Raw genomic sequence first — 13208 nt, 5'->3', positions numbered from 1 at the left:
AGATACAATGCAAGTTTAAAGCACTAGGTTGGAAACTTATGAGAATGAAATTATATACTTTTTTATTTTTACCTTAGAATAAGACATAGGCTGGACAGCTTTTTAATTCATCAGGGAGTGAGTTCCAAAGACTAGGTCTCAATTTGCATAGAGTGTTTGCACTGATTTAGTTTCATTCTAGGAATATCAGAGAGAGAGATTTATTTCTCATGAGGTGATAATGAGTGATCACCCATTTATTTATATACAAAAAGGTACATTGGGTGTTAAGAGAGTTCATAGCAAGGATGATTTTACCTTTTTGTAAAGGCACTTGCATGTATAGCATTTTGGGCATAATCACTCACCCAGTGAGGTGAGGTGATTCTATTACATCTGTCAAGGAAGAGTTTCAGATCAGGATTTGTATTTAGGAACAGGGTTTTGTACATGTAAATGGCACAAGCGAATGTGTGGAGTGAGTTTGTTTAACATGTTAAGGGATTTAAACAGAGGAGCTGTGTGTTGTCTGAAAACAGAGTTTTTGTTATTGTTCTGATTGCAGATTTTTGCTGGGTGATAATTGGCTTGAGGTAGTTTGCAGTGGTTGAATAAGGCATAATTTATTATTATTATTCATTTTTTTTTTTTTTTTTTAAACGCTGTTTGTCGACCTAATTGTATTTGTGCTGCTTTTTCAGCCATGTTCCTCCCTTTTTTATCTCTATTTTTATTTGTTCTCATCACATTTTATTCATTATACTCGATTAGTATTAAGCTTCAGTCATTTAAGTTTTTCATGCCCGAAACGCTCTGCGTAATAGTGGTTTTAGGCATTGTATGTACTAGCTCTATCTATAAATCCATCATTCTCTGTAAAATCTCTTGTATGTATGTACCTTACCTAAATAAACTTATTTTATTATATTTTTTATTTTATTATTATTATTATGATACCAAACTACTGAAGAGCTGTAATGCTACTGTCTATTTAGCAGATTACCATTTTTATGGTTGAATTTCTAAGTATAAGAATAATAATAATAATTTATTTGCAAGAATTACAATGGGTTGGTGAGATTACATGAAGATTGGTATTTTTACATTCATACAAAGCTACTAACACGCATAGATTAAGGACCTGCCCGAAATGCTAACACATCAGGCAAGATGAAAAGGTACATTGCAGCAAGGTTTTAAATCATCAGTTAACTACAATATACATAGACAGAGGTGATTACACTGGTAGGGAGATATATGCCCGAAACGCTTTGCGTAATAGTGGCTTTAGGCATTGTATGTACTAGCTCTATCTATAAAGCCAACAAACTTTGTAAAATCTCTTTATGTATGTACCTTTGCCTAAATAAAAATTATTATTATTATTATTATTATTATTATTATTATTATTATTATTATTATATGCCTTTAAGCACTAATATTTGGGAACTGGGTAGTAAAAAATACAGTGCAAGTTTGAAGCACAAGGTAGGAATGTGCATAAGTGGCACCTATTTTTTTAATTACTGTTGATGCAACTCTGAAAATTGTATAAAAATATACTGTATGATAATTATTCATTTTCAGGTTGTGGTATAATGGACACATCAGGAGTTGAATCAAGTTCCAGACCCTATGGAGGTCGCTATGTTCAAGGAAGATACAGCTCCCTTGAACATCACAGAAATGATGAAGTAGGCCAATATAACCATTCCTGGAGGGGCAGTGGCAGGGAAAATGATTTTCGGACCAGTAGAGATTTGAGGTATGGTAACCGGAGGGAGTCCACAAACGGTGACAGAAGATCAGTGGGCTCGGCCAGAAGTGGTTACAAAAGAGAGAGAAGGTACCCAATGAGGTTAGATGAACTGGAAAGACTATTGCATTTACCACCTGATGTTGTGGTTACAGAACTGTTAAGGGATGGATCAGGCTTCCATCTTCTTCTTAAAGAGTTTGCTATTAATGATGATGAATTTGCACTCTTAATAAATGTTCTTGCACATGCAACCTCTACTCAGTCAAACAAGCAAAATTTATGTGATCTATTCAGCAAAACATGTGAACAAAAATTCATAGATAAACTGTGTAGTTTCATATATACAATTAAGAAACGATATTTAAACCAGGCTCAAGAATGGTTTTCTGATTTACACACATTTTTGGAAACTTATGCCAATACAATGACAACCAATGCTATTGACAGGCTACCCAATTTGTTGGAAGCCTGCATTATGCTATTGACACCTTTAAAGGATGAGGGTCTCATTAAAGAGAAACTTGTCAAGCAATATGAAGCTCTGCAAGAAATGCTAACAAAAGCATCCAAACAGTGGAGGCAAGAGCAGCTGGCTGGGGGTCAGAATAAAAGATTACGAAAGTATGATATGGACCGTGCAGAACCTCCTGACGACTTTCGGGAATATCCAGTATTACCAACACCGTGGGATTTATTGACAATTGAGCGTCCCTTTCTTCGCAGAAACATAGTGAAGGGGAAGTATAATGATGTCGAGCATTATTTGGATGTGCAATTCAGACTCCTACGTGAAGATTTTGTCAGGCCTTTGAGGAATGGAATTCAAGATTACATGAGTGGGAAGCAATCTAAAATTCGGGATGTAAGAATTTACAAAGATGTTTGTGTTGTAGGGTCTCAGATAAAAAATTATGATATCATTCATAATGTCCAGTTGAATATGCCAAAGAGAGCTAAAATGGAGAACTCTAAGCGTTTATTGTATGGCAATCTTGTGTGTTTCAGCAATGATGATTTCAAAACCCTACTCCTTGCCTGTATATCTGTGAGGGATCCAGAAGAGCTAAGAGATGGAATTATTGGGGTTCAGTTTGAGTCAGATATTGAGAATTTTGACTTGTCCACAAAATTCCTGATGGTTGAGTCAAAGGCTTATTTTATGCCATATAAACATGTTTTAATGGCTCTGAAAAACATGTCAGGAAATGCATTCCCTCTGGACACATATATTGTTAATGTTGATCCTGATGTTAAGCCTCCAGAATATTTAAATGAGGTAGAAATGTATGACTTAAGAGTTATTAAAAACTCAAAGATGATGAAAAAATCGGAAGCATACAACACACTTTTTGACTTTGACATAGACTTTGAGGAACCTGATGATACTCAATATAGTAACCTTAAGGAGGTGCCCGTTAAGGATAACCTCACATCATGGCCATCGGAGATTGATTTAGGACTTGACAGTTCTCAGCAAAGAGCTCTGCAGAGTGCCCTTACACGGCAACTAGCAATCATCCACGGTCCTCCTGGTACAGGAAAGACCTTTATAGGTCTCAAAATTGCACAAATCCTGTTGCACAATAGTAATGTTTGGAAAAATAAAGAAAATCCTACACCAATATTAGTTGTGTGTTTCACCAATCATGCATTAGATCAGTTTTTGGAAGGCATGAGTACCTACACAAGGAATATAGTAAGAATTGGTTCTAGATCAAAGAGTACAACTATAGAACAGTTTCAGATTAATTCACTATTGAGCATTCTTCACGAAAACTCTGGCATTCCAAACTCCATTCATGAGCGAAATAGGGAATTATTGATGGAGCTAAATAAATTAGAAGATAAAATCATGAGGAGTCAACACAACAAAGCTAATATTATTAGCAAAGCAGCTAAAGGAATAATCTCTCTTGACTTGCTTTTGTCTGAAGATATTATACCTTCACATTTAAGATGCCAATTAATATTAGGTGATAAGAAGTTAGCAGATTGGCTACTCTTTAATATTGAACAAGCACATGTTGAAAATCAAGTTCAGCAGCTCCAGTTGGTACAGACCCCCAAAGAAACTACGTCTTTGAAACAGGAAGATGAAGAAAACTGTGAGGATGAATTAACTGAAGATAAAGATTGGGAAGCCACACAGGAGTTACGTGAACTTGAAGAGCAAAACAGACTGTTGCCAGATTTTGAAACGAAGGCTTCAAAACCTGAGAAAATTTTGGGTTTATATATTGATAATAAATTTATACCAAACACTATTCTAAGAAATGAGGTAACAGTAGATATGCTTGCTCTAAAGTTGCAAACTGTATTAGCAATTTATAATGAAGATGTAACAAATTCTGAAGCTTACTTTAAATATACTATACTCGCTGGTCAGCTAGAAGCATTAAATATCGGTCTCTCTTTAACTGGAAACTTTGAAGAATTAAGCCAATTAGAAATGGAATCACAGCTTAATATCTGGAGTCTAACCTTTCCAATGAGGTGGAAGCTATATAATTACTGGGTTGGGAAGCTCTTAGACATAAGAAATAGTGAAATTAATTTTCTAGAAGCAAGTTACCAAAAGGTGTCGGAAGCCCTGCGTGAGACACGCAACCAGAAGTATTTGTACGCCATGCGTCATGCTTCCGTTGTAGGCATGACGACTACAGCAGCAGCACAGTACAATGACATTATGAAAGACTTGGCCCCAGCCATTGGTAAGTAAGGTTTGTGATGTGTGTACAAATACCTTTTGTCAAGCAAGTATTCAGTGTGATGACCAGACCACACATTAGAATGTGAAGGGACGACGATGTTTCAGTCCGTCTTGGACCATCCTCAAGTCGATTGTCGACTTGAGAATGGTCCAGGACGGACCGAAACGTCGTCGTCCCTTCACATTCTAATGTGTGGTCTGGTCATCATACTTTAGCCACGTTATTGTGACTCATTGCCTGCAAGTATTCAATGTCATTTAAAGTTCAGAAAGAATAGTTTTTCAGTACGCTCTGGAAAATTTTTGAAACTCTTAACAACTGTGCTTTTTTATTTTTTAAAGCAATTTCCAATTCTATCTAAAGTCCTATTTATGAAATGTATTTAAATGTTAAATATCTTGGGTTTAAGTCATAAGATATCTTAAATCACTCAAGTTGTAGTTTCATACTCATTTATCTTAGATTTTTTTTTCTGATCTGATACCGATAGCAATTTGGATTCAAAGGTTTCGATCATTGCTAATTTTGTTTCACCTCGAGTGCTCTATTGCGCACTCTAATTATTAAGAATAGGCTGCAGATTAGTCCTACAGCAGAGAACTTTGAGATGTACAGTACAGGTACTGTACACAGTTGTTTCTACAGGTCAATACAGTAATAGGATAGTGAATCATATAAATTGTATATGAATTTTGCCAAGACCTAATCTTTAAACACAAACTTTTGCTTTTATTTATTGTGATATATTAGTCATTATCTTTAGGTATGGTATTATATTAATGTTGTTGCAGTATATATAAGAGGCACAAGAAAATCTTACCAAAAAATTTATGAAGTGGATGATATAATTATATATTTGGTTTACAAGTTAACAAATAGTCTGTTAAAGCTTTGGAATGGTAGGCAATTGGAATAAATTTTAAGAATAGTAATATAAATTTAAAAAAATAAAAAAATAGCCATTATTTGGTCTTCTTGTTAAAATGTTCTTTGCCTAGTTGAATTATAGGAGAATTTACCTAAATTTAAATATAAATAAGTGAGACCTATAAATGAGAAATTTAAATGAGAAATAAAATGAAGGTACTGTATTCTCAGTGTAAATAAATAATGGGAAAGTGTTTGTCTATCCCTAAAGTTGTATCCAGGGGGAACCACTGATTATGAAATTTTATAATAATTAATAATTTTGGGGACAGGTAGCCTGAGTATAATTATATATGTACATGTCAGCCTTATATTGAGGTCCACCCTGAAGGTCAAACTATTGTATAGACATATCCTAGGATGCAACCCCACAACAGTTAACTCACTCATGGGGGGGTACCAACAATTTCTGCCCTGGCTGGGATTCAAACCCAGGATTTCAAATTGTGAGTCGAGAACGAACCACACTACTGTACTGAATTTGTTTTATGTTTTCTTGTAATAATAATAATTACATAACCATAATACTTGCTACATTATTTGTACCATCACAGTTATCATAGAGGAAGCTGCCGAAATTCTGGAATCCCACGTCATTACTTCTCTTACTGCCAAATGCCAACACCTCATAATGATAGGTAAGATTTGTTTAGCATTGCGCTTCTTACCATTCCAGAAACCTTTATACATGCATTCATATTTTTTTTTTAATATGCCCAAAATGCTGTGTGTATTAGTGGCTTCAAGACATTGCACTTTTCTTGCCTATGAATCCATCACTCTTCATGCATTATTTATGTATATTCTTGCATAAATATTATTATTATTTTGCATATGATACAGTAATACTGTATATATTTTAACATTTGTTACAAGGCATTTCCAAAAACTATTAACATAATTAGAATAATTTGATTTAAAAGAATGTACAAAAGAACCATGATATATTCCAGTGATTTTCAACCGCCTTCATCTCTCGACACAGTGAATTAGGCACTAAAATGGTCAAGGCAATCTATCAGTTGTAATAATCTTCCCGAAATGGTATGCATGTTAGCGGCTTTGTAAGAATGTAAACACACCAATGTTATGTATTCTCACAAACCTTCTTTTATATATATATATATATATTAGTATATTTTGGTAGCAGTCTTTCCTGTAGACATATTTTATTAAATATGACCACATCATCCTTCCCACCTCACTCAAATGTAATGCCACATCACCCTTCCCACCTCACTCAAATGTAGATATAAAATCAGGGAAACGCAAGTTCTAATCAGTTGTGTATTTGTGAAGTCTTTGAAAATGTAATAAGTTTTACGAAACGCGCCCGTGTCGCGTCAGACTAGAAATAAAAATGAATTTTGGAGAAGTGATTTTTGATTTACCTCCAACAGTGAAGCATAATGTACGAAAGATTGAGAAAATTCGTGTTAGAATTATTAATCTTACTTTTTCGGTCATATTTAATAAAATATGTCTACAGGAAAGACTGCTACCAAAATATACTAATGTTAAAGTGCACGACCCAGCAGCAAGGAATCAAGCCTTCACGATAAAATATCGCCAGGATCTGATTCGTGATCAGATATACAAGGCAGAGAATGAAATCAAAGACAAAAAAACGCAACTACTTCATGCTACAAACGAGTGGAGAAATAGCAACATCGACCATAGTATCCGTACCCGCATTGAACAACACCTCGACATCCTCACAGACCAACATCACCTCAGCACTGAAACAAGGATTATCAAGAAACTAACAACATTATATGGAGGACCTATGGCAATTCCACGACCAAGAGATGGCTTCCTGAACCTTGCAGGAATTAACCTCACTGAGGACCAAGTCACTCTCCTAAATCTGGGCATAAACTGTCATGTTATGTCCAGACCGAGTGAAATGGCCCGGAAAGTGGAGTTGGAAATTCTGTTGGACGACATATTCGACCTCGAGACACAAAAGAAGGTCACTACCAAAGATACCTTACAAGCAGAACTTATTGCAGAAGGAGGAAAGAATCGAGGCAACTACAGAAGCACCATACTGTCCCCCGAGCTTAGAGCGGCAGCTAAAAGCCTTCGTGAGAACAAGGAGATAGTTGTCAGGAGAGGTGACAAGTCGCCAATATATGTCATTCTTAAAAAAGACGAATATCTGGCGAAAATGAACATCATACTCTCTGACCAAACTAAGTTCCAAAGGGTAACGAAGGACACTACAGCCGAATTAAAAGCAAAGGTCAACAAACTGATCGAAACTGTGAACGCCAAGAAATCCGGACTCCACCTGCCAAAGATCATTGGGGAATATAAACCTGGATATGCGTATGGAAATGTCAAGACGCACAAGCCTGGAAACCCACTTCGGCCAATCATTAGCCAGATACCCACACCCACGTACAGATTGGCGAAGCGACTCAACGGCCTGCTGACTCCTTATGTTCCTTGCGCCTTCAGCCTGAAGTCTCCAAAGGAATTTGTGGACTTACTGCGGGGCGCACGGGCCACAGGGATAAGAGCCTCGTTGGACGTAGAATCGCTGTTTACCAACGTACCTGTGGACGAGACAATCGGAATGATAGCCGACAGAGTGTATCGTGATCCAGCCTGTACTCCTCTTGACATGCCAGAAAGTATTCTGAGGAAACTACTCCAAGCTTGTACTAAAGAGGCACCCTTCTTGAGCCCGGATGGGCACATGTATAAGCAAGTAGATGGGGTCGCTATGGGTTCTCCCCTAGGTGTCCTGTTTGCAAACTTCTACATGGGTACCATCGAGCAAAAAGTCTTAGTCGACATGAACTTGAAACCGGCCATATACTGCAGGTATGTTGACGACATTTTTACACAGGTACCTGATGTCAGACATCTGCAGGAGCTGAAGGAGGCATTTGAGCAGAGTTCCGTGCTGCGTTTCACTTACGAGACGGAAAAGGATGGGAAGCTGCCTTTTCTAGATGTAACAGTCATGGAAAAGGGCGGAGGTTTCCACACTGCAGTCTACACAAAGGAAACAAACATAGGAATGTGCCTAAATGCCAACAGCGACTGCCCTGACAGGTACAAGAGGAGTGTTGTTAACGCATACGTCGACCGTGCTCTCAGCCACAGCTCAGAATGGAAGCAAGTCGACGAAGAACTCTGTAGGGTAAGGCAGGTTCTAGTCAATAACGGTTTCTCCAATGGTTTCATCGAAGACATCATAAGAAGGAAAGTGAAAAGCCATGCAACCTCCGAAGAGACAACTAACACAACACCTATACCCCCTATTAGACTATTTTACAGGAACTTCTTTTCCACAGCTCATAAAACAGAGGAAAGGGTCCTGAAAGATATTGTTAATAGAAACGTTATCCCTACAGACAAAAATCAGAGGATACAACTGACGATTTACTATAAAACCAGAAAAACGGCCAGCCTACTCATGAGAAACTCTCCAGACACGAAACAGAACGCTTTAAAAGAGACTAACGTCGTCTATGCCTTCAAATGCCCACTTGGGGACTGTAAGCTCCAAAAAACCCAGTATATAGGCAAGACAACAACATCTCTTTCTAGGCGTTTAACGATGCATAAACAACAGGGCTCCATTAAGGAACATATAATCTCTTCCCATAACCAAACCATCGCCAGAGAAATCCTAGTAAACAACACAGAAATCATCGATAGGTACAGCGATAGCAGGCGGCTTGACGTTTGCGAGGCACTACACATCAAGAAGTCAACACCAGCAATCAACAGCCAATTATTGCACAACTATATTCTACCCACCTCAAGACTCCGCTCCAATATAGAAGCATCAAGAAATATGGACCAATAGGCTTTCTACAAACACTTCTATTCAATATCCATTGTTTCGTGTTCTGTCTTGTGTTGATACTTTTAATACCCTATTAATATCCTCTAATGCCACATCATCCTTCCCACCTCACTCAAATGTAATGCCACATCACCCTTCCCACCTCACTCAAATGTAGATATAAAATCAGGGAAACGCAAGTTCTAATCAGTTGTGTATTTGTGAAGTCTTTGAAAATGTAATAAGTTTTACGAAACGCGCCCGTGTCGCGTCAGACTAGAAATAAAAATGAATTTTGGAGAAGTGATTTTTGATTTACCTCCAACAGTGAAGCATAATGTACGAAAGATTGAGAAAATTCGTGTTAGAATTATTAATCTTACTTTTTCGGTCATATTTAATAAAATATATATATATATATATATATATATATATATATATATATATATATATATATATATATATATATATATATATATATATATATATATATATATATATAAATATATAAATAAACTTAATAATCCATGTAAAAGAGATATAACTGAATATGCATTAAAAATATATATATATATATAAAAAAAATCATTTACACGAGTGTCAAATATTGTAATCGTATTGAGAATAGTGTCCTATTGTTTGAGGGGAAATTGACCCTCTCCAAAAAATCCCATGGTACACCTATAGATGTTTTGCGCAAACTTAATGTCCCTTGGCACAGTGGTTGAAAATCGCTGATATGATGGTTAAATCTGTAGTTATTTATGTAAATGCATATTAATAAAGTAGCTAATATGCAAAGCATTTCAGGCAGTAATTCAAATAATTCAGTTTAATTTTCTGTAGGATTAATGGAGTAAACACATAATACGAATTGAAAAATAAGCTAGCACACATACATTTTTTAAAAAGTTTATAAATGATGTGCAATACTTAAGTGATGCTTAGTGATAAAAGGCATAGACCACTTTATGATAGAATTGATAGTTTTAGCAACTGTACAGATATAAGATTTAGTATTTACAATAAGAGCAAAACAAAAAATTATTTATTTTGTACAAGGAAATGTAACTCAAATTCAAATGTTTGTTCAGGTAAAGTACATACATACAAGGTGATAAATATTGGTGAATTTATAAATAGAGCTAGTACATACAATGCCTAAAGCCACTACAGTATTACGCAAAGCGTTTCGGGCAGGAAAAACACTAAAGACTAAAACTGAAATTTCTTATATGTAAGATATTTCTTAGTTTCTCTTTTAAACTCGTTAAGATAAGTACAGCTTTTAATCTCATTTGGAAGGTCATGCCACAATTTAGTATGCCTAATATATGAATTGGAACAGGTTCCCAAGATATTTCATATGAATTTGGTCATAAAAAGATTGAGTTTGGGGCATGAAAAAGTCTGACGACCTGTTCCTTTACATAATTTTGGGGTATAGTTCAGTCTGAAGGGTAGGTGCCCAGTTGTTTATACAGACTTCACTTGAAAATCATGTTTAATAAATGTATGATGAATATTAGGCTTTTTCAACAAAATATCGTTGTAAATTTCAATTTTGCAACAAAATATCCTTCTAAATTAGTTTTCTCCAATAAAATATCATTGTAAATTCGCAGAGTTATATGCTGGCAAATAGTGTCATTAGAAATGCAAGAGAAATTAAAATTTATCTGTAATGTTAAGCTAACAATGTACTGATATTCACTGCAACAGGAGATCATCAGCAATTGCGTCCAAGTGCAACGGTGTACGAACTGGCCACCAAGTATGGTCTTGAAACATCCCTATTTGAACGCATGATCAAGAATGGCTTAGCGTAAGTATTCCGATGCTGCACAGCATTTGTTTTATTTGTGCCAGATATAGAAACAAAATGTATAGGCCTATTCATGTATAATGTACAGTATGGTATTGTAGCTGCTACACTCCTGATAACAGTTAGAATCACGCACAATATTGTAAACTTATGGGAAAATAGCAGCCTGTTCAATGGACAAGAATTTTGTTAACATCAAAAAACTTGTGTAGGCAAAGTATACACAAAGTGTAAAATAATAAGTTTTAAATAAAATAATACACAATCTTCTATAATCCATCTATGAATAAATTCATGTAAATATGCTAATGTTTGCAGGCAATGAGTCACAATGAACGTGGCTAAAGTATGTTGAGGAGACCACACACTAGAAGGTGAAGGTACGACGACGTTTCGGTCCGTCCTGGACCATTCACAATCAACTTGAAAATGATCCAGGACGGACCGAAACGTCGTTGTCCCTTCACCTTCTAGTGTGGGGTCTCATCATCAAATATGCTAATGTTTGAGCAGACTGCAGTTTTCACTGAGCAAAATATTTATTAAATGTTAAAATACTGTATTTAGGTTCAGCTTTTTTTTCTTCTTGTTAGCTTAACTATTTTAAATACCTGTAATTTATTTTGTATTTAGCATTTAGTTTCCTAACTCTCTGGTACCCATTTACTACTAAGTGAACAGTGAAATTAGGCAAAAGGAAATGTGGCCAATAATTTCTGTTCTGCCCAGGAATCTTAACACAGGATCCCCAATTGTGAGTCGAGAATGAAGCCCATTGTACTAAGAACCCATAGTCTCCTGGCTACCTGTTTATTGCAAGGTGAACAGAATCATCACATTCAAGGAATTATGGCCAATTGTCTCACCAGGTCAGGGTAATCAAACTCTGCTCCAATCGGTTACAAGTCGACCGCGTTATCTGAACCTTATCTAGTTATAGTAGGCTGTGTAGCACCTAGTGCTTACACCTGTTTAAGCACCTAAATGTACTTGCAGAGTCGAGCTAGGCTCCTAGTCTCGCCTTCCGAACATTCATAGGTTAATGCAATGATTCATTTCTCACACTTATCATATTTCCATTTATAACTTTGAATCAAGTTAGCTTCAACAACTCCTATGTCTAACCTGTTCCACTTATTGACATCTATAGGACTGAAAAAGTTCTTTCTGATGACCCTGTGGCTCATTTGCTTCTCTAGTTTCCATCTATGACCCCTCATTCTGCTGTTCCTAGCTTTAATCAATCCTGCTTTGTCTACTTTTTATCAGTTTTCCTTAAAATTTTATATGGTATCATATCCCCCCTCTATCTCCTTTCCTCCAATATGGAAAAGTTCAGTTCCCTCAGTCTTTCCTCATAGTTTAAGCCCTTAAACTCAAGAATGAGTTTTGTTGCTTGTTTTTGGACCTTTTTTAGTTTCTCCTTGTCCTTTTTCAGGTAAGAATTCCATGCTGGTGATGCATATTCAAGTGTGGGATCGCACCTTCGCTGTATATAGGGCCTGGAAAGCCCCTTTCTCCAAATAATAATAATAATGTAACGGTTCTATTGTTACGTAAAGTATGGTGACAAATAAACACAGACACTAAGATACTATATATATATTTGGTCGAATATACAGAAGTATACAGGTGATACTTTGGTGTGAGTTGAGCGCACTGAGCGTCGGTACAGTATCTCGCAAGTGTCTGCTCTAGACCACACTTGAAAGTAGACTAGTTAATGTTTGCCATTCTGCTGCTTATATGCTCGGGCAACACCTCACCGTGTTGCCCGGGCAACGCCTCACCTCATTCATCTCCAAAGGTTGACAGGAATATTAACAATGCATTTGGAGCGAGTATATTATTGGGATAATCTACTCGCTATAATAATAATATATTCACAAGGTACAATGGGTTGGTGAGATTACATAAAATTGGCATTTTTACATTCATGATTTGTGAAGGATACAGAGATGTTGGCCAGTATGCCATTTGCAGCTGTTATTCTGCCCGAAACGCTGTGCGTACTAGTGGCTTTACAAGAATGTAAATACTGTACTACCCAATGTATTCTCACAAACCCAATGTACCTTCTTGTATATATATAAATAAATAAATAAATAAATGTTGGCTTCTGGCAGTAAATTTGGAGTTATGTCCACTCCAAGGTCTTTATCCTTTTCTGGTTGAAGAATCTATCTTCCCCTCATTCTATAG

The 13208-nt window shown here is 36.3% G+C and overlaps 1 protein-coding gene across 1 annotated transcript in view; it reads left to right on the top strand.

Moving 5' to 3' along the window:
- The window catches only part of LOC123770491 (NFX1-type zinc finger-containing protein 1), a 31404-nt gene that overhangs the window by 4027 nt on the left and 14169 nt on the right, over nt 1-13208 (top strand). Inside the window, exons 2-4 of the mRNA XM_045762416.2 lie at nt 1567-4449; nt 5931-6014; nt 10904-11006. Coding sequence (XP_045618372.1) covers nt 1567-4449; nt 5931-6014; nt 10904-11006 — 3070 coding nt within the window. The remainder of the gene's footprint in view (nt 1-1566; nt 4450-5930; nt 6015-10903; nt 11007-13208) is intronic.

The sequence above is a fragment of the Procambarus clarkii genome, chromosome 46, assembly GCF_040958095.1.
Source record: "Procambarus clarkii isolate CNS0578487 chromosome 46, FALCON_Pclarkii_2.0, whole genome shotgun sequence".
NCBI classification, from domain to species: Eukaryota; Metazoa; Arthropoda; class Malacostraca; order Decapoda; family Cambaridae; genus Procambarus; species Procambarus clarkii.
The sequence above is the reverse complement of the archived record's forward strand: the minus strand, read 5'-3'. Positions and strand labels throughout refer to the sequence as shown.